Here is a 26,252-nt window from a genome sequence, read left to right on the forward strand (position 1 = left end):
TATTTTTTTGGGAACTGAATTTTTTTTTTAAATTTTAATCATTTTTTAATTAAAAACTGATTTTTAATAATAAAAAAAATATTCAAAGGCAACGGCTATGTCGTTGCCCAATCACCGTTCGCCACGTGTCCTGCTCGCTGGCACGGCGACGAGCCTCGTCCTTGCCAGCGGCGCGGACGGATGTGGGGCCCGGCGCCACCGTTGTGTATGCTCTTAATGTACTCTGGGGAGAATAACCACATGAATGAAAGAGGAGGAGCGCACAGAATATGATTAGTTGGTCTTAAAAAATTAATGTGATTAATAAAAATTGAGTTACAGTTGCTATAAGATAAATACAAAGGAGGGCCACCTCAGACATATGTCAGCATCTACACCTTAGAAATTATCCACATCAAAATGGGCAATTTCCATCACCGATAAGCCATATACTTCTTCATTACGTGTCTACCTATCCATTATTCCCGATATTTTCGACCCAAATAACACAATCATTTCATGAGGCCAAAAATTAATAAAAGAATAATTTAAAAAATATTTGTACTCACTAAATTACGCAGAGTACAAAATACACTGAATTATATGAATTTGATATGAGTATATATAGAAACATTAGTGTATATGGGCATTATAACATGTAACGTCCTATTTTACTTGCTATATTCTTTTTGGCACGATTGTTTAGGAAGATAAGATTGCTACATAATACTATAATTTATATATTTTCCTAAAATGAAATTAAAAGTGTAGTGCGTATTCAATATAGTAGTAAAATTTATAAAATGAATTTTGATTATCGAACGGCGGAAATTGGGTGCCATTCACATATAATTGGATTTCTCTGGTACACAATCTAGATAGACTCGAGGAGAAAAACCATAGAAAGAAACAAATATCACAATTTTACACACATATATAGGTCCCAATTCCCTTACATAAATAATGCAAACATCATATATTCGTATCACCACTAATTCCTCTTCAAAAATCAAGAAAGTTTTTTCAAAGAATACAATGAGCTCCATCTCCCTATCATTTTCTGCTGCCTTACTTCCTCCAAATCTTCAACAGGATGTAAATACTAGGTGATTTTCTTGTTCACTTTGCTCTTTCTTTTTGTGAAATTGCTACTGCATGTGTAAAGTAATTATTTAATTTCTGAAATTTCTCTGTATGTTTTAGGTGTGCATCAGTGTCTCCTAAAAAGATGATCAAGAATCAGCTTGGGCCGATCATACGACGTAGTTTTAGCACCACCCACCGAGTTCCCGGCTTCAGGTAATGATTCTTGATTTCCATATACTATTAAATTTGGGTTAGCATTCTATTGTTGTTTCAGTAAATTTAATTTTTCATATTAAATCTTGGTTTTTTACTTCGATTGCTTTATGCTCTTTAATTTCATTTGCAAATTGCACCCAAATAAATTTTTTTTCCCATTGATTTGAGTGGATTATATGATGAATTCTTGTTTAATTTCACTAATGTCTTACTAGGTACTAGTACCGATCTTGCATGTCATCATTTTGAGAAATCAGTTTACACTTTCCCTATCTGTGGAGTCTTATTTGGTTTAGGGGAAAAATGTCCAAAATTTTCCTCTGATGATCTTCTCCATATTCACTCATTTGAAGTTGTTAAGTAAATTCTGAAACTGGGATGTTGTGATGCACACGAACTTGATTTTGAACTTGCATTACGTTTTGTCGATTTCACTCTCATCCTTAGCCAAGATTCTTGAACCTCAAAGTCACAAATGATCATTGTTGTTGATGATTTTTGTGCAGTGGGATGGTAGCAGAGAGCGGCAACGTGCAGTCGCCTGCTGTGCCAACATCGGTCCCTGTTCGTGTGGCAAATGAGCTACTTCAAGCCGGTCATCGTTATCTCGATGTTAGGTGATAGTTTTGTTTAATTAGTCAAAATTTCCGAGTATTGTCAGACTAATGAACAAATCTGATGATTGGCATATTTTGCACTTTGCAGAACCACCGAGGAGTTTAGTGCTGGCCACGTCGTTGGTGCTGTTAATGTTCCTTTCATGCTGAGGCGCGGCTCAGGTTCGCCCTTTGCAATATTTGTTCACATTGACTAGGAAAAAAATTGTAATTTGACATGTTACTAGAAAAGTGTGCAATGAAGCCCTCTGGTTTTGAGGCCAATCTAACAGAGAGAATCCGGTTCTTGTCAATAGCTTGATTGTTCGTCGAAATTTAGATATGTAAATAATGATCAGAATTTGTTAGGAGTTGGTGTATAGTGTATACAATCTAGACGGGGTCATTTCTTAGAAGTTGTTCGACGATTCCTTAACAGTTGAGCTGTAATATACTGAAACAGGTATGGCAAGGAATCCGAAATTCTTGGAAGAAGTATCAGCTCATTTCAGAAAAGATGATGAGATTATTGTTGTAAGTTGTGCAAAACTAGTAATTAATGGGTTAGTTTTTTGGTGCTAAAAATTCGTCGGATTGCAGGGGTGTCAACTGGGGAAAAGGTCGTTAATGGCTGCATCGGAGCTCGTTTCTGCAGTAAGTTCAATCTTGCCTTTGAGGATATATAACTTTATCAAGCTTCTATGCATGCCTGATGAACTAGCTACATTGAGTGTGACACATGTTGGGTTATAACTCACATTTTTGTCTATGCTTATAAATAGAGTTCACCTAACTAATTGTAAATCTTTATGGTGTTTGTTATTGAAGAATTGTTTTAGTTGTATAATACAGATAAAGTAGTATTAATGAGGTTAATGTATACTATGTTTGTAGGGCTTCAGTGGGATTACTGACATGGCTGGAGGATATGCTGCCTGGGTACAAAATGGACTTCCATCTACAGAATGACCCTTAAAAGGAATAGGAGCAATGTACATGTACTAGTATATATATTCTAATTGTGTTTCATTTAAGCAAATGGTTGAATATACGAGAACAAGACTTTCAATTTCATCTAAGCACAAATTGAATGATAACACAATTATACAAACAAAGGACCTGAGTATCAAAAATATAATATTTTATTTTGCATAATCCAGGCTCAGCCTTTACTAAGTGGGATTAGGCTGGGTCTAAACTTATTGAGAGAAGTTCAGCCAGATCCGGCCGCTCTTGTTGTGGGCTTAGGTTGGATCGGGCCCTAAGTTCTCTAGTCTGGCTTGTGCTGGACTGGGCTAGATTGATGCAATCAGTTTGACAGCTCTATATTCTCTATCAAAATAGGGGCATTTCTTTGACAGCTCTATATTCTCTATAAAAATAGGGGCATTTTTCATTTCCGTTCGTTTCATAAAATAACTCACTTTTCATTTATAAAATATTCTCTTCAACTTGTTATTCAATATACATTAATTTATTTATTTATACCATTAAGGTTCATGAAACACTAACAATAAAGTAGGTGTCACTGGTCACGAATACTATTGAAATCATTTTTCTCGTGCCGTCCCAAATGTCCATATTTTTATGTGACAATACCATTAAGCTTCATGAAACACTAACAATAAAGTAGGTGTCATTGGTCACGAACACTATTGAAATCATTTTTCTCGTGTCCCAAATGTCCATATTTTTAGCTTATAGTTTTATGGCTCGAGCCTTAGGGCTTAATTTTTACTTTTATTTTGATAACTATCAAGGGTATCCATCGGCAGGCTCAGTGACTATTCACTGTGCTGATTTGTAGGTACCTTAATGGGTGGGACAGTTGGCCAAAGGATTTAAAGTTGCTCCATACCCAAAGACATGGATTGATCCTCTGACCATTTGGTTAAGGATAAACGAGTCTCATGCCACTCAACCATACCTCTTGGATTAATATGTATGAACTTTTCATTCACTTTGAAGAGATGGGCGGAAGGGCATATTAAGGTTTGGGAAATGTTTTTGCATTAGTTCTCCAAACAAATTTTGAAAAAAAAAAAACAATTTTCTTATTCCACCTTTATTTACTAAAATTCATAGATCGTAGACTTTGAAGAGGTGATTTGAAAGATGAAATTCGTCATTTTCTTCAAATTAAATCCTTTTATTATAGTCGTAGTTTAGAATCTATTGCCTAATTAAACTGACGTCATTTTCAATATAATAAGAATAACTGTCCTTTTCTCTTTTCCTTTATCATGTGTATATAACCACAGTATATCATAATTGTCATTATTAAATATTTTTTTTAATCTAAATTCATGCAATTTGGTTCATAAAATAGACCTTCCAATATCATTTATTCATTTTCCTACATCTGAGCTTTCAACTAAATGAAAAAGGTACTAGGTCCTTATTATTCAGCTGTAATAAATGAAGTATATTATCTTAGTGAGGAAGAAATAATAATGTCTGTAGAAGTAGGTTGTTTCCACCACCTTTCCAATTTACAGTTGAGGAATATCATAAATAATAATATAAATTAATTAAACAATAAAAGCCTTCTACTAGTTTTGCAGAGGATCCGACAAAATTCTTCATTTCTTATTCGAATTAATTACTATATTGCAGATTTTGGGTCCACGTATTTGTACATATCTCCAGACTCCATTAATAGTTATATTAGGTTTTCTTATTATAAATTTTGAAATAAATAATCATAATTTTGAGTAACCTATACCATCAATATTTGCGTGGTTCACCTTCCTCTAATTATTGTCACATCATACGGCAACATCAATAGTTGCAAACTTGCATGCCATTATATTTGGGGTCGAGGTCTACCCTTATAAAGTGAATCATGGAGTAGAACTTTTTACAATTTTTTTAAAAAATAAAAATTAAACCTTCTTTGACGAAATCCGACAAATACTGCTCGACTGAATTTGCAAACTAAAGCCGAAAGTTTTTTTGCGGGTGGCGGGTTTAAACCCGTGATCTCAAGGTCACCATAGCTCTATGCTACTAAATGTGTTTGGTATACGATTTACAATTTAATGCTTCTACTACAGTATTTATATAAAATAAAATATGGCGCATGCATTTAAAGATTGAATCTGGTCTGGTCATCTGGAAACCCCTTATATAACTATACACACATTGATTGGGGTTTAACTACAACTTGAGATTTAAAATTTGGATCTAAATTTTATATCTACTAAATATAAATGAGGGAACATCATTTTTGGTCCAAGAACTTTGCCAAAGTATCATTTTAGGTCCGTGAACTTTAAAAATATCATTTTAGGTCCGTGAACTTTGAGTTAGTATACTTTTTACTATTTCCAAGTTTTTTTGGACGAAAATACCCTCAATACCTTAAAGTGTATATATTTTTAATAAATTTATCATATACTCATATTTTTTTATAAATATCTTTACAATATATTTTTGACAAATTTTCTAAATATAATTTGACCTTAAATATCATCACTTAATTTTGTGAAATGCAAGTAAAATTGCTTCTTCAATTTTTTAAATTAATTTTTTTTAAAATTGAATAAAGAACTTTTGTTTAATAATAAAAAATTGAATAAAGATCTTTTTTTAAATATCTTTACAATATATTTTTGACAAATTTTCTAAATATAATTTGACCTTTAATATTATCATTTAATTTTGTGACATGCAAGAAAAGATCTTTATTCAATTTTTTATTATTAAAGAAAAGTTCTTTATTCAATTTATAAAAAAATTAATATAAAAAATTGAAGAAGCAATTTTACTTGCATGTCACAAAATTAAGTGATAGTATTTAAGGTCAAATTATATTTAGAAAATTTGTCAAAAATATATTGTAAAGATATTTATAAAAAATTATGAGTATATGATAAATTTATTAAAAATATATACACTTTAAGGTATTGAGGGTATTTTCGTCCAAAAAAACTTGGAAATAGTAAAAAGTACCTCAAATGATACTAACTCAAAGTTCACGGACCTAAAATGATACTAACTCAAAGTTCACGGACTTAAAATGATACTTTGGCAAAGTTCGTGGACCAAAAATGATGTTCCCTCAATATAAAAATATGTATTTTGAACCCTTCGTGTGTGAACTCTGATGTAACGCGATCAAATCTCGAACACAGTCAAGATCAACAATAGAACGAATAGCAAGATCGACAACACACACAATTTGATTGAAATGAGTTTAACGAAGGAAAACCAAGAACTCAATGAGAAAACGATGAGGAATCTTTTATTCAATTTCTGTGGAAGATTACAAACTGATTGGATGAAAAATCTTTTTCTCTCACTCTCCTTGCACAGCTCGGTTATGCACTCTATTTGACTAACACTAATCTAACAACCAAAACAAATCCAACGGCTGTCATTTAAGCTAACTAACTAATCGCATCCGACGGCTCACATTTGTCTATGCATCAGTTAATAACAACGGTCAACACCGAACTCGACTAAGTTCGGCTAATGCCGAGCACCAGCAAGCTCGGCTAATCACCGAGCACCTGCAAGTTCGGCTAATCACCGAACAACATATCAGTCCCTGCCGAGCATGATTAAGCTCGGCTAACACCGAGCTGCAATCAATCACCGAGCTTTACTGATTGTGCAGTTTTGCCCCAATCCTCATAACAAATCTCCACCTTGGGACACAACTGGACAATCCACAGAGCATATCCATCTTCCACAATCACTCCAGCTGAATCAGATTCACCAAATCCATGCAATACTTCAACTTAAGTCCGGGTAACACCTTTGTTAGCATATCAGCAGCATTGTGTTCAGTAACCACCTTTTCAATCTTCACCGAGCCCTTTTCAGCTTCATCCCTCACAAAATGTAGTTTGACATCCACATGCTTACTCCTCTCATGGAATGTCTGGTGCTTCGATAAACATATGGCACTATTTGAGTCACACAGCAATGTCACAGCTTCTTGATCAACTCCAAAGTCAGAGCAGATTCCTTTCAGCCACATGCTCTCCTTCACAGCCTCAGCCATGGAAATGTACTCAGCTTCTGTCGTTGAGAGTGCCACTACAGATTGCAAACTGGATTTCCAACTCACTGCAGCACCATACATGCAGAATACATAGCCGGATTGGGACTTCCTTGTGTCAATGTTAGTTGCAAAATCAGAATCACAATATCCCAATAGAGGCTGCTTTTCAACCTTCTTACTTCCATCAAATAGAATTCCATAATCATGAGTACCACTGAGGTACCTCAACATCCACTTCAAAGCATGCCAGTGTTCCAGACCTGGATCAGCCATGTACCTGCTTACAACACTTATTGCTTGGCTGATATCTGGCCTTGTACACACCATGGTGTACATGAAGCTTCCCACTATGTTCGCATATGGGATCTTGTCCATTTCTCTTCTTTGATCATCATCTTTGGGGCTTTGATTCATACTGAGTTTGAACTGAGAACTCAGTGGTATGCTCACTGGTTTACTTTGATCCATCTGAAATTTCTTGATCACATTACTGATATAATCCCTCTGAGTCAGCCATATCTTCTTGTGATGTCTATCTCTGATAATTTCCATCCCAAGAATCTTCTTAGCATTGCCAAGATCTTTCATTTCAAACTCAGATTTCAGATCAGATTTTACTAGCTCCACCTCTTCCTTATGCTTAGCAGAAATCAACATATCATCTACATACAATAGTAGATATGCCACAGCAACTCCATCTCTTCTCTTGATGAATACACAGTGATTTTTGTACAAGCTATCAATTTCTTCCTGCATAGCCAGCAACCATTGATCCTTTTCTGGACTCCTCAATGCTTCTTTATAGGTGGAAGGTTCATGATAATCCATCTCCTCAGCCACTGCTAGAGCATAATGCATCATATCATAATCATTAAATCTGGTAGGGAGCTTGATATTCCTTCTTGCTCTGTCTCTTGCAATTACTCTTTCCGGAGTTCTGACTTCAGTTTGGCTTTCAGTAGTTCCACCACCAGTGGCTTCACATGTAGGACTTGGATGAGTCTGAGTTGCATCTGTAGGTTTTCTCAGGTTCTCCACCTCAAAATGAGTTCTCTGAGTATCTCTGTTGAGGAAAGGCATTTCAGATTCTTTGAAGATTACATCTCTACTAACCACCACTTTCTTGTTCCCTTCCTCACAACACCATAACCTATAGCCCCTGACTCCCTTCTGATAACCGATCATGACACATCTGAGAGCCCTAGGCTCCAATTTGTCCTGCTTTATATGAGCATAAGCTCTACACCCGAATGGCCTTAGCCTTGAGTAATCCCCAGCACTGCCATACCATCTGCTATCCGGGGTTTCACTCTCTATAGCAGCTGATGGAGACTTGTTGATCAAAACAACGGCAGTTGAAGCTGCTTTCTGCCCAAAATGGCTTTGACATACCAGAAGCTATCAGCATACACCTTACCTTCTCTAGGATAGTTCTATTTGCCCTCTCAGCAACTCCATTTTGTTGTGGGTTGTGAGGGACTGTTCTATGCCTCTTAATCCCTTTGTTTTTGCAGAACTCATCAAATTCATGGGACAAGAACTCTAAACCATTGTCAGTTCTTAGGCATTTCAGTGGCCTTTCCTTTTCCAGTTCAACCTCTGTGCACCATTGCTGAAATTTCTGAAAAGTTTCTGATTTTTCTTTCATAATCACTATCCATATCTTTCTTGAGAAGTCATCAACAAATGATAGAAAATATCTACCTCCTCCAATGCTGTTTATTGGTGCAGGGCCCCAAATGTCACTGTGAACATATTGGAGAGGCTCCTTTGATATATGTTTTCCCTCTCCATATGGCTGCTTTTTACTTTTGCCTAGGATGCACTCTTCACATGATCCTATATCCACTGGTGTCTCAGACTTAGGCATCTTAATCACACCTTGTTTTAAAAGCTGTCTTATTCCAGTTTCTCCAATGTGGCCTAGCCTTGCATGCCAATTGATGGATTCTTGAGTTGAGTGAACTGATCCATTAATTGTATCAGCCTTCAGGTAGTAAAGAGCATTGTTTCTGATAGCTTTCATAATCATCTGGTCATTCTTTGTCACAAGCATCTCTCCACCATATAGAGTCAACCTATAGCCTTTCTTTTCAAGAAGGCCCAAGGAGATCAGGTTTCTCTTGATAGATGGAATATATCTAACATCTGTTAGTGTTCTTAAACATCCATCATCCAATCTCAAACATATATCCCCCACACCCTTGACTTCGCATACATGATCATCTCCTAGTAAAACCGAGCCATCTGACTCTCTCATATTCCAGAACCATTCAATATTTGATGACATATGGAAACTGCACCCAGAGTCCATGATCCATACCTTGGAAATTGGGCTGCTTTTAACCACATTTAGGGCTCTTGCTTCTTCAATTTCTTCAGTGATAGCAGCTGTACCCTCCTCTCTGTCATTCTCAGCTTGCTTCTTTTTCCAAGCAAAACAGTTTTGTCTGATATGGCCTGGTTTCTTACACCAGAAACAGCTCCTGGTCTCTTTCTGATCTGCACCCTTTGTGGTTGGAGGCTTCCATTTCTGAGATGAGGGTTTCTTGAATTTAAAAGGCTTCTTTGATGCTACCCTAACACTCAGACTCTCAGCAGCCTGATCAATAGGTTTATCGTTTGATTTCTGCGTTCCCTTCAATTTTAAAGCAGAGAATACCTCTTCCAAAGTTACCTTCGAATCTCTCCCCAGTAGTATTGAGTCCTTAAACTGCTCAAAGCTTGGAGGCAGAGCATTCAATAACATCAAAGCCTTGTCCTCATCCTTCATGGCATCATCCACACTTTCAAGATCGTCTATACACTTTCTGAATTCTTCAAGTTGACCCCCAAGATTCTTGGAGTCAGAGAATCTGAAATTGAACAGCCTTTGCTTAAGGTGTAATCTGTTCGAAATCGACTTCTCCATATAAATCTTCTCCAATTTCTCCCACACCCCTGCGGCATCATCCTCCTTTTGGACTTCCCTGAGTACCCTGTCACTCAGGCACAAGACGATGGAGCTATAAGCCTTGTATTCCATTTCTTGTGCTTTCGCCGCATCAGCCTCCTGCGTTCCCTTCTTATCCGTCTTGGATTTCACATAATCCCAGACCCCTTGCTGCATCAAAACAGCTCTCATCTTCAATCTCCAAAGGCCAAAATCATTTTCGCCAGTAAAACGCTCAACATCAAATTTCGCAGTAGACATTGTCGAATGTGTCGTCTTCTTCCGTTCCCACAGACGGCGCCAATTTGTGAACTCTGATGTAACGCGATCAAATCTCGAACACAGTCAAGATCAACAATAGAACGAATAGCAAGATCGACAACACACACAATTTGATTGAAATGAGTTTAACGAAGGAAAACCAAGAACTCAATGAGAAAACGATGAGGAATCTTTTATTCAATTTCTGTGGAAGATTACAAACTGATTGGATGAAAAATCTTTTTCTCTCACTCTCCTTGCACAGCTCGGTTATGCACTCTATTTGACTAACACTAATCTAACAACCAAAACAAATCCAACGGCTGTCATTTAAGCTAACTAACTAATCGCATCCGACGGCTCACGTTTGTCTATGCATCAGTTAATAACAACGGTCAACACCGAACTCGACTAAGTTCGGCTAATGCCGAGCACCAGCAAGCTCGGCTAATCACCGAGCACCTGCAAGTTCGGCTAATCACCGAACAGCATATCAGTCCCTGCCGAGCATGATTAAGCTCGGCTAACACCGAGCTACAATCAATCACCGAGCTTTACTGATTGTGCAGTTTTGCCCCAATCCTCATAACATCGTGAATAAGTAGTTTTATTTGCATGACTATACGTCTCACAGACAAAGTCCGATATAATCATGTAAGTGTGAAATACGTTGCCGATCCAACTGGGAACAATAATTTCGTTTTTTGTATTATTATACTTGTCAAGTATTTATTACATATCTAACTACGTAGATGTAAAATTTTAAAAAAAATATTATAAATTTTATTTGTCATTTGAATTTCTGAGTTAGCATAATAGCTTATTATTTATATGAAATTATTAAGAAAATAGAGAGAAAAAAATTGATAGCTAATGCAGTAGAATTTACCGATACGTCCTTTCTCTCAACAATTCCTATTCTAGCTTATGCGTTCGGAATTTACCAATTCCTATTTAATTATCATACCCACAACTGAAAATCTTGAATAATAATATAGTAGTAGTAGTAGTAATAATAATAAATTCTTTTAGGTATAGCCTGAGATATTAGTGTACACAACGACTTGTTCAACTAAAGTAAGACTAAATCTTGATTAAATTGATTTAATTAAGATTTAAAATAGAAACCGGCCATGGGTTGAAATAAAAACCGAGTGCATTGTAAACTAGTGGATAAAGAGAAATTGAATGTAATTAAAGAAGGTGAAGCATGTGACAATTAGTGGACCATTCTCAATCCTGTTATCACACGCTTTCTATTTTGTCAAAAGAGAAGCATCCCTTCTCCTCGTCTCTTTTTACTTAGAAGAAAACGACACAATGGATCATCACAAAAAATTGTTGTGGTGTTGGACTCCTTGGTTTATGAGTCTCTATTAACATATAATAATCTTATTATTTATATTAATTCCTTCATAAAAATTACTAGTACTCATTTTTTATAGTACTAATATGATGAATTGTGATAGAGTCAGAATTTTAATATTCGAAAGCTTGAAAAGAAAAAAAATAGTTCTACTATCGTTAATAATTATAAGTATCTCTCTCGATGCTCGTGTCTCCAAGAAGAATAGAAAAGAGCAAACATATAAGAGGTGTAAAAATAAAAGAGGGAACATCATTTTTGGCCCACGAACTTTGCCAAAGTATCATTTTAGGTCCGTGGACTTTGAAAATATCATTTTAGGTCCGTGAACTTTGAGTTAGTATCATTTGAGGTACTTTTTACTATTTTCAAGTTTTTTTGGACGAAAATACCTTTAATACCTTAAAGTGTATATATTTTTAATAAATTTATCATATACTCATAATTTTTTATAAATATATTTACAATATATTTTTGATAAATTTTCTAAATATAATTTGACCTTAAATATTATCACTTAATTTTGTGACATGCAAGTAAAATTGCTTCTTCAATTTTTTATATTAATTTTTTTAAAATTGAATAAAGAACTTTTCTTTAATAATAAAAATTGAATAAAGATCTTTTCTTGCATGTCACAAAATTAAATGATAATATTGAAGGTCAAATTATATTTAGAAAATTTGTCAAAAATATATTATAAAGATATTTATAAAAAGATTTTTATTCAATTTTTTATTATTAAAGAAAGTTCTTTATTCAATTTTTTTAAAAATTTAATATAAAAAATTGAAGAAGCAATTTTACTTGCATGTCATAAAATTAAGTGATAATATTTAAGGTAAAATAATATTTAGAAAATTTTTCAAAAATATATTGTAAAGATATTTATAAAAAAATATGAATATATGATAAATTTATTAAAAATATATACACTTTAAGGTATTGAGGGTATTTTCGTCCAAAAAACTTGGAAATAGTAAAAAGTACCTCAAATGATACTAACTCAAAGTTCACGGACCTAAAATGATATTTTCAAAGTTCACGGACTTAAAATGATACTTTGGCAAAGTTAGTGGACCAAAAATGATGTTCCCTCAAAATAAAATTGTGGGAGGTTCAAACTCAATACCTCATTAGTATAAGGCTTACTTTCCATCAACTGCACATTCAGCCTAAAATGCAATTTCCTGAATTTGTGTATTAGGCTACATCCCCACAAATGTTAGGACCATATACACGTACGTATCAATATTTTTTAAGTATATAATTGTTTCATACTTACCTAATTTTACATTTAGTTTAGACCCGTATTATTAATACCAAACCATCTACATCAACAACGTGACAATAATCGTCCCTTAGAGCATACAAATATGGAGTATTTTTCTTTCAAACGCTCATTCTAATTTTTCATTTTATATAATCAAAACTACCCATAAATATACCTTAATCCCCAAATTTTCCTTTACGACCCACAATCTAATCACATATTCTATTTCTCAATTTTATTTCTCTATAGTCCTTTTTTTCTATTTCGATACATCCAATAGAGAACGATGATAATAATAATAATAATAATAATGATAATAATAATAATAATAATAACAATAAATAAATGTTAATAGTGTTAAATATAGTAGGTTGGGCATGCGTTTAAATCACAAAAAAATCATTATACAATCAATTCATATTTTTGGTGTGACGCATCCACTTATCAAAATGAATCGGTGGTGCATGGCTCTTAAGTTGCTTGAAATTCATGCAATCATCAATTCATGTTTTGAGTGTGATGCATCCACTTATCAATTCATGTCTAATACACAATCAATTCAATATTTCATTTCATCGCGCCAAGTAAATTTAGCCACGCATGCATTTCATCTCTATGAACCTAAATGTTTTTCCCGAGTACTTTTTATTTGTTTGTTTTTCAATTTAGTAGAGGAAGACTAATTCCACAGTTTCCAAACACAAATATATAAATAAATAAAATTGAATTATACAAATAAAGCGTATTGTGTCTGAGTGGAGTTCCTGAAGCCGACTGAATAAAATTAGTAGAATTAACTTAAACAAACAAATCAAAAAGAACAAGATTTTGCTGTTTAATTTTATTTAGTGAAAATTGTCTGAAAAATCATAAATTTTGGTCTAATTATGGCCCGTCCAACAATTTTAAATCATCTTAAAAATCATGAATTCTACTAACATTTTTCTTGTTGCAAAACATTTTGATTTCCTATTTATAATAAGTATATTATTGTTTTAGCGGATAAGTGTTTCAAAATGATGATATGATTGAATTATTTAGTAAATTTATTGAAAAATAGTAGTAGTAAAATTTATTGTTAGTGAGTGTATAATTCACCCAAAGTATACTATTAGGAAATTGAAAAAATTGATAAGTTTTATGGCAATTTTCTCTTGAATATTTCGCTGTTCCATAGACTTTTTCAGGATTGTTGCTATTAAAAGCTATTGGTTTTGGTATAATTATCTGTAATTAATTACATACGTATTTTACATTTCTTTTTATATGGTTCTCATTCGAGATGTCGCCACCCTCATCAAATTGTGCGTTGACATTTTAAAGTTGTATAAATAATAACTATATGCATCGGATTTGTGTAGACAAATTCAGAAAATAATTAATTTCAGGATTAACTACATTGTGAAAGTTGAATTTATGAATTTTTATATTGCATGTGCCAGTCACATCGCTATTGTCACACGAAATACTATTCATTTCATTCATATTTCATGGGTTAGGAACCACTTTATAACTTAAATTACTATAAAATAAAAATAAAAAACTAAATGTGGTTGGGTTTTTGGTGAGCATGTTGAAAAAGATAATAAACTATCAAATTGACAACTGCAAATTTCATGCTAGTAGCTAACAAAGCGAAAAGGGATATGCAATCAATCATCAATTTCATTACTATACTTTACAAAATCGATTGCTCATAATCATGTTATATTACTACTATAACTAATTGATGTTATGATTTATTTTCACATACCTTTTTCCTAGAAGAAAACTTTATTGAAAAAGTTGAAATATCAAAAGGGGGAAAAGAGAAAGGTTTGAAGTTTGAAGCATTTATTGAGTGAATATACTACCTTTTATATAACTATAAGAATCATTGACTATTTCCGTACATAGCATAAGATTATTGGAACGCAATATAAAATATAAAATGGTCATTAAATTAAATTGAGTAGTTATGAAAATTCGTAGCTTCAAGACGAGTTTATATAATGAAAGACATTAAATGAGCAATGAAACATTTCGTGGCAAGCGTGTTATATGACGACTTCAACAATCAACAATCAACAATCAACAATTTTGAAAACTATACATGTATTTCTTCAATATTTTCTAGAAATATACTCAAAGTTCGTCTGAATTAATCTTAAACTTATTATTGCCATTTACTACTCTTGTTTTGAAAGTCCACTAATTGATTGATGTTGTGATTTGTAAGTGAATAATTTTACGAAAATTAAAATAAAAAAAACAAGTTATGATCAACATTTTCTTTCTTAGTTTTTTTTGTTTACGGTTTTCATTTTAAATTAAATAATTGCTAATTACGTATATTTAAATTTTAAAACGTTATGATCATAAATAATTTGTATCCCTCTTTATCACATTCTAGATATCTATATTTCCTTTCTAGTTTGTCTTAATTACGATGTCTTCTCTTTTATATTTGGCAAAAAAGTTCATTTCTTTTTCTTATTAAAATATTAAATTACTTTTTTTATTTAACTACACTTAACAATTTTACAGTCTAAATTAAGTGTGCATAAAGTTTATGTTGAAGTGTCATCACTAGTCGAGTAAATAAGTGTTGCTGTTGCAGATATTTTTTTGGAAATATTAATAGAAAATTGGAGTCGCGGAGATATTTCCAAATCAGTAAATTCAATTAAATAATTGGTGACAAATTAATATGAATATTATATGCATATGTGTTTATATAGTTGGGACAGCTGTTTCCTCACCTGAACAAAATAGGGGAAACGATTTACAAAGAAAGACAAAAAGGTTTGTAATTGTAGACTCTCCGTTTCAGGAATCAATGGAGTTTTACGCATACCCCTCTCATCATTTCCCCCCATCATCATCATCGCCTTCCTCCTCAGAAACCTATTCCTCCTTCGGATTTCTACTCAATAAGATCAAAGATTTCATTCGATGCGCGGTTTCTGCTCTACTGGGGAACGTTTTCTCCGCAATTTTCACATTTTTCTTCGCTTTGAGTGAGTAATTCCTCATTTGATTCCGCTTCTTCATCGTTTTGCTCATTTTTTTTCTAATTTCTGAACATCTTTCTCTTATTCTGCACATTTTTGTGATCTTTGCATGTTGTTGGGTTTCCCTAATTCTTGTTTGTGCTTTTTGTCTTATCCCTCAATAATTGGGCGAATTAGGATCTCTGTGCTTGAAAATCTTTATCACCTGATATTATTCATGTGCTCTCAAAATTGGCTTCTCTTTTAGGCTTTTTAGCTGTATTGATTTTAGCGGGGGAAAACCAAGGTTTGGACTAATCTAGGTTTTGAGATTTTGTCTCTTTTGTGGAGGGGAGGGGAGGGGAGGGGTTATTATTTATGTGCAAAGTTCCTATTTTGTCATTTTAAAATGCTTGCAATGTTAGATACGAGGTATTATTGGACCTGGATTTGTTTATTACGAATTCGATGTATTTTGGCATCATATACTTCTTTGTTTTGTGGCCTTTTTTAAATATTTCAGCTAACAAATGCGTCGGTCCATGTCTATGCAGTTGGAACTCTACTCGGTGCAATTACAGGAGCTTTGATCGGCCAAGAGACAGAAAGTGGGTTTATTAGAGGGGCTTCGGTGGGAGCCATTTCCGGGGCTGTTTTCTCTATTGAGGTCTTTGAGTCGTCTTTGCTTTTATGGCAGTCGGATGAATCTGGATTAGGGTGTCTCCTCTATCTGGTGAGAGAAACGTCCTTCATCTGTATCATTGTTGCGTCTTTTAGTTTGTCCATTAAAGTAATGTGCATTGTCAAGAATCACATTTTTAAATATGTTCAATTCCAAAACCTTATAATGGGTTTCTTGGATTGTGTAGATTGATGTCATAGCGAGCCTCCTGAGTGGGAGACTTGTACGTGAACGTATTGGACCAGCTATGCTCAGTGCTGTGCAAAGCCAGGTATATAAGGCTGTGTGGTTTCCAGAAAGTATTACTGGATTTGTACATGAATTGATACCTTTTGCTTACTTGGTTCTTTTTCGTGAATTAGATGGGAGCTGTCGAAGCACCATTTGAAGAAGTCCCGAACATCTTTGACACGGGAGGGGCAAAAGGTTTATTGGTAGACATGGTTGAGAAGATCCCAAAGTTCACAATCACCGGAGATGAAAGTGCTGATACTTCAGGGGATGGAGTTTCGTGTTCAGTTTGTCTTCAGGTACCAATGCGGTTTCTCATACCATCAACTGCATTTTGTTTATTTGTATTAAAAAAATTATCTCAATAGTCTCCTTTTTGAATGTATAGGACTTTCAGCTGGGGGAGACCGTACGTCGCTTGCCACACTGTCACCACATGTTTCATCTACCTTGCATTGATACTTGGCTGGTTAGACATGGTTCTTGCCCATTGTGCAGAAGGGATCTGTGATATTTATTCTGATTATATTACATGGAAAACTGCTTTTTTTTAAACAATTTCTTCATACTTACATGTAGGGTATGACCATTCATCCTTTCGAACCATTAGTTGTAGAATATCTCCCTATAGTCTCATATGTATGATATGTAAATAAAATTCTAGACACTAGTTTCAGGTTTGGTCATTCTGCTTTTTGATCATCCTTTAGTGTAGAGACAATTTTGACTTGTGATAGTGGTCTCATTGTGTCCTATGTTCGGATTTAGCTGTATACATTGTATTTTAACAACACCAAACCTTGCTTCACAATAGGATGTTACACTGTTAATGTATTCTACTCCACGAGTTAGGGTTTCTTGGTCAAACAACGGTTGGGTTCTCAGGCATTGTTAACTAGTACTAAACTCTGTTGGTAATTCGCTAGTCTTTAATTATGCCGACCTTTTGTCACTTCACTGTTGTTGCACCCGGATTCAACTGTAATAGCTCTATTATTTGGTGATCTTATTGATTTGGTATTTCAGTGGTTTTGCATGTATATGTGATTGTACAGTTTGAGATAAACTAAGTTTTTCTTGTATTCTTGAGTCTGTCCATTGCACACCATATCATGCTCCTCCTCATTCATTTTACAGATAGATTGATGTAAATCATCTAATAACTTAGGTTGGCTCAAAATATTAGGTTTTTGTTTCACCCATTTTTTCGAGGCTAGTTATTTCAATATGTTAATTTTGAGGATGTCATCATCCTTTTGTGGGGGCAAGTGTGTTCTGTTTATGGCATTTTGATGGAAAGCTACTGCGGTCGAATTTTCATTTGCATCATAATTCACAACATTGGATAAATTCCTGTCTTTTTGATCGATGCTACATCTCTACATTTGAAAAGAGAACTAGTTACTAGTGCATTATTAATACACTTTTTGTGAAAAATAGTTTCATTTTTCGATTCTGGTCCATTCACTAAACTTAACCTTTAACTGTGTATTGTAATTTTATTTTTCTTATATGGCAGATTTCATTTTCACGAATAATAATTTAATCATTTTTTAATCTTTTTTAACTTTATTCATTTTGTTATAAAATTTGTATTGCGGTATGGATTATTTTTAATGGACGGATGCATTATATTTATTTTCACTGCATTGATACATTATTATATTTATTTTCACTGCATTGATACATTATTTACAAGCCAACACTTCTCCTCTCTTTATCCCTCAATCTAGAATTTCAGTTTCGGTTTCGGTTTCAGTTTCACTCTAGATCTCGGTGTTAGGATTGGTATACTAAAAAACATATTTCGAGCATGTTGTACGGATAGAATTGCTTGTATACAATAAACTCTACAATCCACTTTTAACCCAAGGTGAGAAGAATTAATTTTATCCCATTGGTGTTTGCTTATGCATTTATAAGATGTTTTTCAAACATTTAAATGTATAAGAAGCAAATAAGTCTAATTCTTCTGCATAGTAGACTGGTCGTGAACGACGTTCACAGAAGGTGACGCAGTCGGTCATTTGTAGAAGAGAAATAGAATTTCACAACCTAGATAGGCTTTGGCGACCTATCGTGAAAGGTTGCAGTGTCAGTCCGCATGTTTTCTTACCTTAGGAAATAAACGACACTGGTGTGGTATAGCACTGAAGGATCTAACAGTTGAGATAAGTCTTTCTTGCTATTTACTGAAAGACGAGGTCTCGGTGATTGTTATTTCTTAATCATTGTTGACATAACATTGAGCATACGATATTGATTATGCACTACTTTGATTTATCAAATGGTGCGGATTTTTCGCAATCCAAGAATCCTGGTATCTTGGGTAGTGGTGATCAATGTCTAGAGGTGTTAGTATTGTTATTGCACTGAATCGTGTGCTGGGTGAGTCCAGTTTGATAATATCCTCAAGAGGTGTTCGAAAAAAGTTTTATTATTCAGAAACTCGGCCGGTTGGAATTTATTCCAGAATAATAAATAAAGATTTTAAACTAGACAACTCTTGGAAAAAGATATTAATTAATTAAAGTCAAATAGCAGGCTTAAATTAATTAATGGATATATCTTAAACACGGGAAATAATAAATTAATGAGGTAAAGTCCAGATTACTCGTAATTTGGGATTGGACGGGCAATCAATATTATTTTACTATAGTGGCTGATAATAATATTCTGTTGGACTTGTATTAAATTGAGGCTCAATTTAATTAGTAAAATTTCAACAGGTTTGGCTCAAGTCCAACCTCCATGGATCCCTAATCTGGCCCATAATAGAGATTAGAAAGAAGATTAAGTGAGATTAACACTCATAATTTCGTGCTCCCCTCTGGGAGTGGACGAAAAAATCGGTTCTTCACAGAACTAGAGTTTTGTCTCCTTTCTAATCAAGTCCTTTTCGATTCTGACAAGCTTTGTCCACTCAAAGGTCGGATTCTGAGTTCGGGATACATATTAGAAGGTTCGTGGTTGAGTACGAAGAACATCACGTGGAGAAGGCGCAAGCAAACGCCGATTCTTTGGAGAATCAGATCGGTAATTTTAAACCGTAGGAATTAGTGTTTTAGGTTTTGATTCCTTTTACATGAATTATGTGCGTTCTTTGATGCAATTCTGTGTTTAACATGTAGTTAATTGATCCCATAATCGGTCAAATAGATCTGTAATTATGATGTATTTGTGAATGCATAACTTCCGCTGTGCAAGGGGCTCCAAACCCCAACACTCGGCCCATCTCGATAGCCTCATTTCCTCCACGATCTTGCGACTAGCAGACTAGATTGTCTAATCTCCCATCATCCTTCCCTACCAAATATCTGAGTTTCCACGATGCCCTGTGTGTGTATTTTTGGATTTTTATGTTTGACAATGATAATTCGGAAATGTAGAGAAAAGAAGCTGATGATGGGATACTGTTGTTTGATCTTATTTATTCTCGACTAATGACATTAATGGAAGTTAATTATTTATTTAATGGATTAATTAAAATTGATTCATATTTATTGTAATAAATATATTTAAATTTATTTTATTCTTATTAATCTAAATATTAATATAGTACTCCTTTGTCCTGGAATAGGAGCACATTTTATTTGACACGAATTTTAAAGATTATAAAGGAAAATAGGTTGAAAAATTAGTGATTAATTTATATATTAGTTTTATATTAATAAAAGTGAAATGAATTAGTAGAATGTAAGATATACTTATATTTATAATAAACTTTTATTATGAGACCCATAGAAATAATAAGAGGGGATTCTTGTTGTGAGAATGAAGGTGAAAGTACTAGACAAAATCTATATTAACTTACCCAATATTTTATCTAACTAGTACTAATGTATCTATCAAACCGGATGATCCCTAGATATTCTTGTTTATACACGAATATACATAATTGTAATCATAAATTAGTGAATTTTGCGATTGATAATTTGATAGTACAATTAATCACAGAAAAAAATCGAGTCTCTTTCTTGGAAGGAGAATAGAAAACAATGAAATGATAAATAAATGGAGGCTAGTCGGTGTCCATAACATTAAAACTAAAACATAAAATATTGACCTCCTAAAAACAAAAACAGAAGATATATTTAGAGAGTGAAACTATGGATCCAAATGTGTATTGATGAAATTTTATTGACTCACTTGGATAAAATGATTTGTAACAAACAATTCTTGACAAGGGTGGTTGAAACCAGAACTTTCACTAGTTATAATTTCGTTACCTAAGCATAATTAGCAGAGTCTAGGCATGGACTTATATCTCAACCAATAATTCACGTGATATTTCATATCTCGCATCAATGCTTTCAACATTAAATAGTTAACACTATTTTATCATTCAATTCAATGCGTTTAATACTATTTGGCATCTGCCCAGCCACTTGTAAAAAAACCTAGATTCATATTCACTCAACATACAAAACTATCTATGTCTACCAAAATATATGGAAAAAGTAGACAAAATCCAAATATAACCGAAAACAAAGGATCATCATCTTCTCAATACTAAAAAGTGCAACACAACCTTCAGGCAAAGAAATAAGTAATTTATATCCATAAAGCATCCACAAACGCTCACGCAACAAAAAACATCAGCCACGGAATAGCGAACAATGGCATACAAAAGTCGAACCCAATATTTTAAAACAAACTGTTCATTATTTTCTATCCTCCTTTGTTCTTCACCAAGCTTAGTGTTTTTATTTGTCTATAGAAATCATCCCATCACATATATTAAGATCAAAATCAACTATCTCCCGGTAAATAAATATCCAGCATAAACGGCTGGTCGATCTTTCATCAGGTACTCTCCAAAAAAATCACGGAAGAAGGAAGAGAAAGAGAGTGATAGAGAGAGAGTGAGAAACAAAAGTTCAGCACTGTGGGTGCGGTGTGCGTCATCTGAACAGCTTGGCCTGTCGTAAAAGATTGTGCCAGTGATTCCACATTTCCAGAGGAAGGCGTGGGACATGCCTCTCTATTTGGCTGGTTTCTCATCCAGTGTTGCAAGCATATTTGGACTGAATCCGTTAACTGATTGAGGACTCATTACAGTGGTTTGAGGAGGCGGCATTATCCATTTCATCCAATCTCCTTTGCGCCTCACTTTATCACCCTGCAAAGCATAGAAATTCTCACATAAGCTAACTAGAAAAGTAGCTAAAAAATTATCCATCCTAGCATAAAATATAATGCACTGGGACTAGAAATTCAATATAAACCACATAAAAGGACCCAAACCATTTAAGATCAATATAGTGCTAAACACTAATCAACATAAACAGAATTTGACTGAAGTAGATTATACAATGTAATTAGAACTGCCCTGCCTCACACGGGAGACATCATGGTGATAAATACAATACTATCTTATTAACTCACCTGCACTTCCACAGCATTCGAAGATTTTATAACATCCAATATAAGCTGAATATTGTCTGTCAGCTGCATGACCTGTAAGCACAAGTTACAATAAACAAAACATATAAGGAGAAGATTGTTGTGAGGTTAAACTGCTTATATCAAACAAAAACAAAAATATTTGAATAATGGCAAAATTCTGTACAGGATCAGTGAGCACTGTTCTGACATCTAAGACTATCCAGCCTAATATTGTTACAGAGTCAACCTCAAAATAGTTGACAGAAAAATCTTCATATATATCTCACCTTTGCAATAAATTAGATTAGTTATAGGTGCTAAATAGTTCAAGCAGAGTTTGCAAGCTGCCTACTGAAACTAGACTTTTTTTTTCTGATGGTGAATTGGAAGTGAGAGGCTTTGGAAGGCACATGAAAAAATTATAAATGGAATTTCCAAACATTTTAAAATCCTCCAATATAATATATGACCCTTCATAAATCTAGAAACCTGGGCCTAGAACATAATCTTCTAACCAACTTGTGGTTTAGATTAACTCAGTATACACTATGCCCAAATCTTGTGCTATTGACATTCTAAAAGAGTAAAAGACAGATCGGTGTATTTTAACAACAATCACCAGCACCACTAGACATAGTAAAATACAAGGAAATAGAACAACAATTAAAAATTGAAAATTGATTGTGGTTTTCTTACTTTCTTGAAGCCTGCTATTAACTTAATAGGAACCCATCCCTCGCCATCCATATTCTGACGCAAGAAAGTGTCTTTTACCAAGTTCTCGTTACTACAAGACACAAAATACAATAGATATGAGCTAAAGAAATAAGACCTAAATGCAAAAGACAAAAGAAACTACCAAACAATACCTAAAATAATAATCAATCTGATTCACTATCTTGGTAGGCAAGTGAGGATCATGCATGGGGAAAAACATGGATGGCATTGGAACCATGGACATAGGCGTAAGTGAATCGGGATGAGGTCCAGGGACATAAAATACAGGTGATGGCATTTCTGTATATTCACCAAACAATTGTAAGATGAAACATATGTTATATAAACACAAGTACATTCTACAAACTCAAAAAGCATAATTCAAAATAGCAAACTCACCGGTATAAACCACAGGTGCAACAAAAGGTCGTACAGCCACCGGAGGTGGGGGAACAAAAGGCGTGTTAGGAGCTGGTCCACGTAGAAAAGGCCTAGAACCTGTTCGCTGTTGGGATCCATGACTTTCTCTATTGTTAAAACTTCGATGACCCCAATCTTGTTTTCCACCATGTTCTTGATCACGTCTTCCTCCATGATGATAAGAACCATCCCCTCGAGTAAGTGGCCCACTATTATTCCTTCTATAAGTACGTTGTTGTTGTGGTTGTGTCTCATTCGCACTATAAGATCCTCCTCTTTGGCCATTGTCCTTATTTTTTGTGTTGTTATCCCTAGAAGGTTCTCCGACTGAAAGTTTACCTGTACTATGAGTCATAGCATCAACCACCGAACCATGTTGTGGAAGGGGAGTTTGAGAAATATTGTCCGTAGATGGCATGTGAGGACTAGAGCTGCCACTGCTATGCTTAGTTGACTCTCGCTTGGGGCGAGAGGGGATAACATGGTTTGAAACTGATTTTGCACTTGAGATACTACTACCAACTTCTTTTGGTGAAGACAGAGATCCTCCAGTTAAATCCTCCTATACATCACAACACAAACACATATTTACAGATAATATTTTCATTTTCAACTAACAATCAGGACTAAATTAACACTAATACACATTCATTTCTTTCGAAGTGTAAAATAATATAGGCATAGCATTCAAGTTCAACAAATCAAATACCTAATCCTATATATAGTAGTAATATTTAACAGGCATACACAGAAATAAAATCAATATGCACGGAAAAAAACATTGATCCTGAAAAATAGATTAGTAGTTATAAAAACCATTCAAGCTCATAATAATCTAGATGAATACAAATATAAAAAATGAGATTAAATAAAAAGCAATGCACAACGACCAAAAACCTGTGAGATACTGACTGATCCATGAGAGAGAGGCTTGAGAGAATATGTAGGAGATTTAGGAGATGCACGAGCAGACTCGGACAGAGCTGGCCACAGCTCAGCACCCATGACAGCACCCACCGCCTTGGCAGCTGCCCCATTGGATGGCTTGTTCCACACTGGCTTCTTTCCGGTCTCCCCATTTTCCAGCTGAAAATCTTCACCCGCCGCCGCGGCAAAACCATCATCCACCACCGTGTTGACTTCTTTGACAGGTAAGGAATCAGAAGACATTGAAGAAGAGGAAGTCAAAAAGTGTTCCTGATCAACGATTCCCGAAATCGGCATAGACGGAGGAGAGGCGGAGGGGGAAGGCACGCCGCGCGCCACCGACGACCTCCTTGACTGGCGGCCCCTGGGAGAATTTTGAGCCTGGATAGGATCGGAGGAAGCGTCAAAGGCCGTCGACATCCCAAAATTAGGGTTTTCTTCCTCCACCAAATGAGGGTTTTGGTACTCACCAATTCAACAACTCAGCAAATTCGAAGAATTAGTAGTAGCTTTTGGAATCAGATTCCAATACTTGATTGGGTTAGCGAAATTTCACTGGATCAAAACTCAAGACATCACTTGGATAAAAGCCGATCAACGAAACCAAAAGAAAAAAAATCGAAGGAATACAACTGAGAAAGAAAAAAAAATCGAATCGAATCCAATCGAATCAATCAACGAACATTCCAAAAATCGATCAGAATCGAAGGAAAGAGCGGAGACGGAGATTTTTCTCGTCACTGAAGTTTCCTTTTTTTTCTTGTTCTACAGAGAAACAAGCCTCGACTCTCTCTCCTCTCTCCTCTCTCTCTTAGTAGCTTTGTCTTTTATTCTTTGCTTAGCACTAAATATTACCACCTCAATTTTATTTTATTTTATTTTATTTTATTTTATTTTATTTTATTTTATTTTATTTTATTTTATTTGTAGTAGTAAAAAAATAATGTATGTTGTCCAATTGAACGTATCAAACAAGTGTATTACTTAAATACTCATGATTTAAAATTTAAAGTACTTTGGTCCACCTCTATAAATAGGTGTAAAAAAATAAATGTGATTTCATCCAATAAATTTTAGGCAAGTTAAGTAGTAGTAGTAGTAGTAGGATTTTAGTTTTTGTACATACACTTCACAATTACGTTAAATGTGTATATCAAAACTATTAAATTATAGTGGGATTATTTTCATTTGACTATAGATGCTAGTGAGATCAAGAAAAAGAATTAGAGTTTGCTTTCCCAACTTAAACTGTCCAGACTCTCACCAAAAAATTCGAGATTTTATATTTTGTTTTAACTAGACAAAATACTGGTGCAGCATTAACAGAGTCAAAAAAGATAAATTTTAACTTAATTCGGAATAGAGCGTGCATACTATGCATAGAAATAGGCTGTGTAAAAATAGAAAGGAATGATAGAAATATGTAAACAAAAAATTGTACTTCTATAATTTAGATTTTTATTCGATTCTATTAGTACTCCCATAATTTAGATCTTTATTCGATTCCATTTTAGGTTTATTGTAATTAATTTACAAAGTGGCAAAAATAATTTGTCCAAAAGGACAATTAAAAGAGATTGTCGCAACTGTTATAAACCAATTTTTTGGAAGATAGGCTAATTCAAGTGGCTTGATGGGACTATTGATGCTAGAAATACACAACACGGCATACACAAAAGATTCATAACGTGAAAGTAGAAAATCAATAATCATTTTAATTTAATAAATCAATCGATATTTGTATTTTCGGATAGAAAAGCATTTTGGATTGAATATTTTATTGTTGTTGGGGTAACGGATATTCACGTACAAGAAGAAAAACAAGGTAAATGTAAAGCTAAATTTAATTTCTTATGTACTCCTACACCATTTTCTTTTTTCATTTTCTCATTTGACTTTATTAGAAAGGAAAATATGTAAGTAAGAAAAATAGGTGAGCAAGAAAAAAAAATTAATTAGGGAATGAGTATTATGGCAAATCTTGCCAATTTTATGTAACCCTTGGCCTATTTAAAGGAGGCATACCTATTGTAATTCTCTGAACAAGTTGAATGAATAATACTCATATCTTTCAACATGGTATCAGAGCAAAGGCTCATAACAAAATCATCATAGCCTAATACCTTTCCCGACCAAGAAGACGGTTATTTTCAACCTGCAACATATCAGACGATGAAGAGAAACCAAATATGGAG

General features: G+C 34.2%; 3 protein-coding genes across 5 annotated transcripts; 2 read left to right on the top strand and 1 right to left on the bottom strand.

The window, feature by feature from the left end:
• The first annotated feature begins 920 nt into the window (after positions 1 to 920).
• Positions 921 to 2,951, top strand: LOC121785813 (thiosulfate sulfurtransferase 16, chloroplastic-like). Its single transcript, XM_042184259.1, has 7 exons — positions 921 to 1,085; positions 1,183 to 1,278; positions 1,788 to 1,898; positions 1,987 to 2,060; positions 2,341 to 2,411; positions 2,478 to 2,531; positions 2,772 to 2,951. The coding sequence occupies exons 1-7, from the start codon at positions 943 to 945 to the stop codon at positions 2,844 to 2,846; spliced, it is 624 nt and encodes a 207-aa protein (XP_042040193.1). The 5' UTR covers positions 921 to 942; the 3' UTR covers positions 2,847 to 2,951.
• A 12,498-nt stretch (positions 2,952 to 15,449) lies between these two features.
• On the top strand, positions 15,450 to 17,439 carry LOC121788096 (NEP1-interacting protein-like 1). Its single transcript, XM_042186970.1, has 5 exons — positions 15,450 to 15,719; positions 16,247 to 16,425; positions 16,562 to 16,645; positions 16,737 to 16,904; positions 16,994 to 17,439. The coding sequence occupies exons 1-5, from the start codon at positions 15,539 to 15,541 to the stop codon at positions 17,114 to 17,116; spliced, it is 735 nt and encodes a 244-aa protein (XP_042042904.1). The 5' UTR covers positions 15,450 to 15,538; the 3' UTR covers positions 17,117 to 17,439.
• A 3,698-nt stretch (positions 17,440 to 21,137) lies between these two features.
• LOC121787534 (la-related protein 1C-like) lies at positions 21,138 to 24,874 on the bottom strand. Of its 3 annotated transcripts, XM_042186297.1 has the most exons (7): positions 24,528 to 24,874; positions 24,028 to 24,438; positions 23,110 to 23,692; positions 22,863 to 23,010; positions 22,690 to 22,780; positions 21,994 to 22,065; positions 21,138 to 21,727 (listed from the first exon to the last, which is right to left on the bottom strand). In XM_042186297.1, exons 2-7 carry the CDS (start codon positions 24,352 to 24,354, stop codon positions 21,590 to 21,592), a joined length of 1,359 nt encoding a protein of 452 aa, XP_042042231.1. In that variant the 5' UTR covers positions 24,355 to 24,438; positions 24,528 to 24,874; the 3' UTR covers positions 21,138 to 21,589. The 3 variants fall into 3 exon arrangements, with proteins under 3 accessions (XP_042042231.1, XP_042042230.1, XP_042042229.1); XM_042186296.1 differs by having other exon boundaries at positions 24,043 to 24,874; XM_042186295.1 differs by having other exon boundaries at positions 24,028 to 24,874.
• Positions 24,875 to 26,252: the final 1,378 nt, after the last annotated feature.

The sequence above is a fragment of the Salvia splendens genome, chromosome 22 (genome assembly GCF_004379255.2).
Source record: "Salvia splendens isolate huo1 chromosome 22, SspV2, whole genome shotgun sequence".
Lineage (NCBI taxonomy): Eukaryota > Viridiplantae > Streptophyta > Magnoliopsida > Lamiales > Lamiaceae > Salvia > Salvia splendens.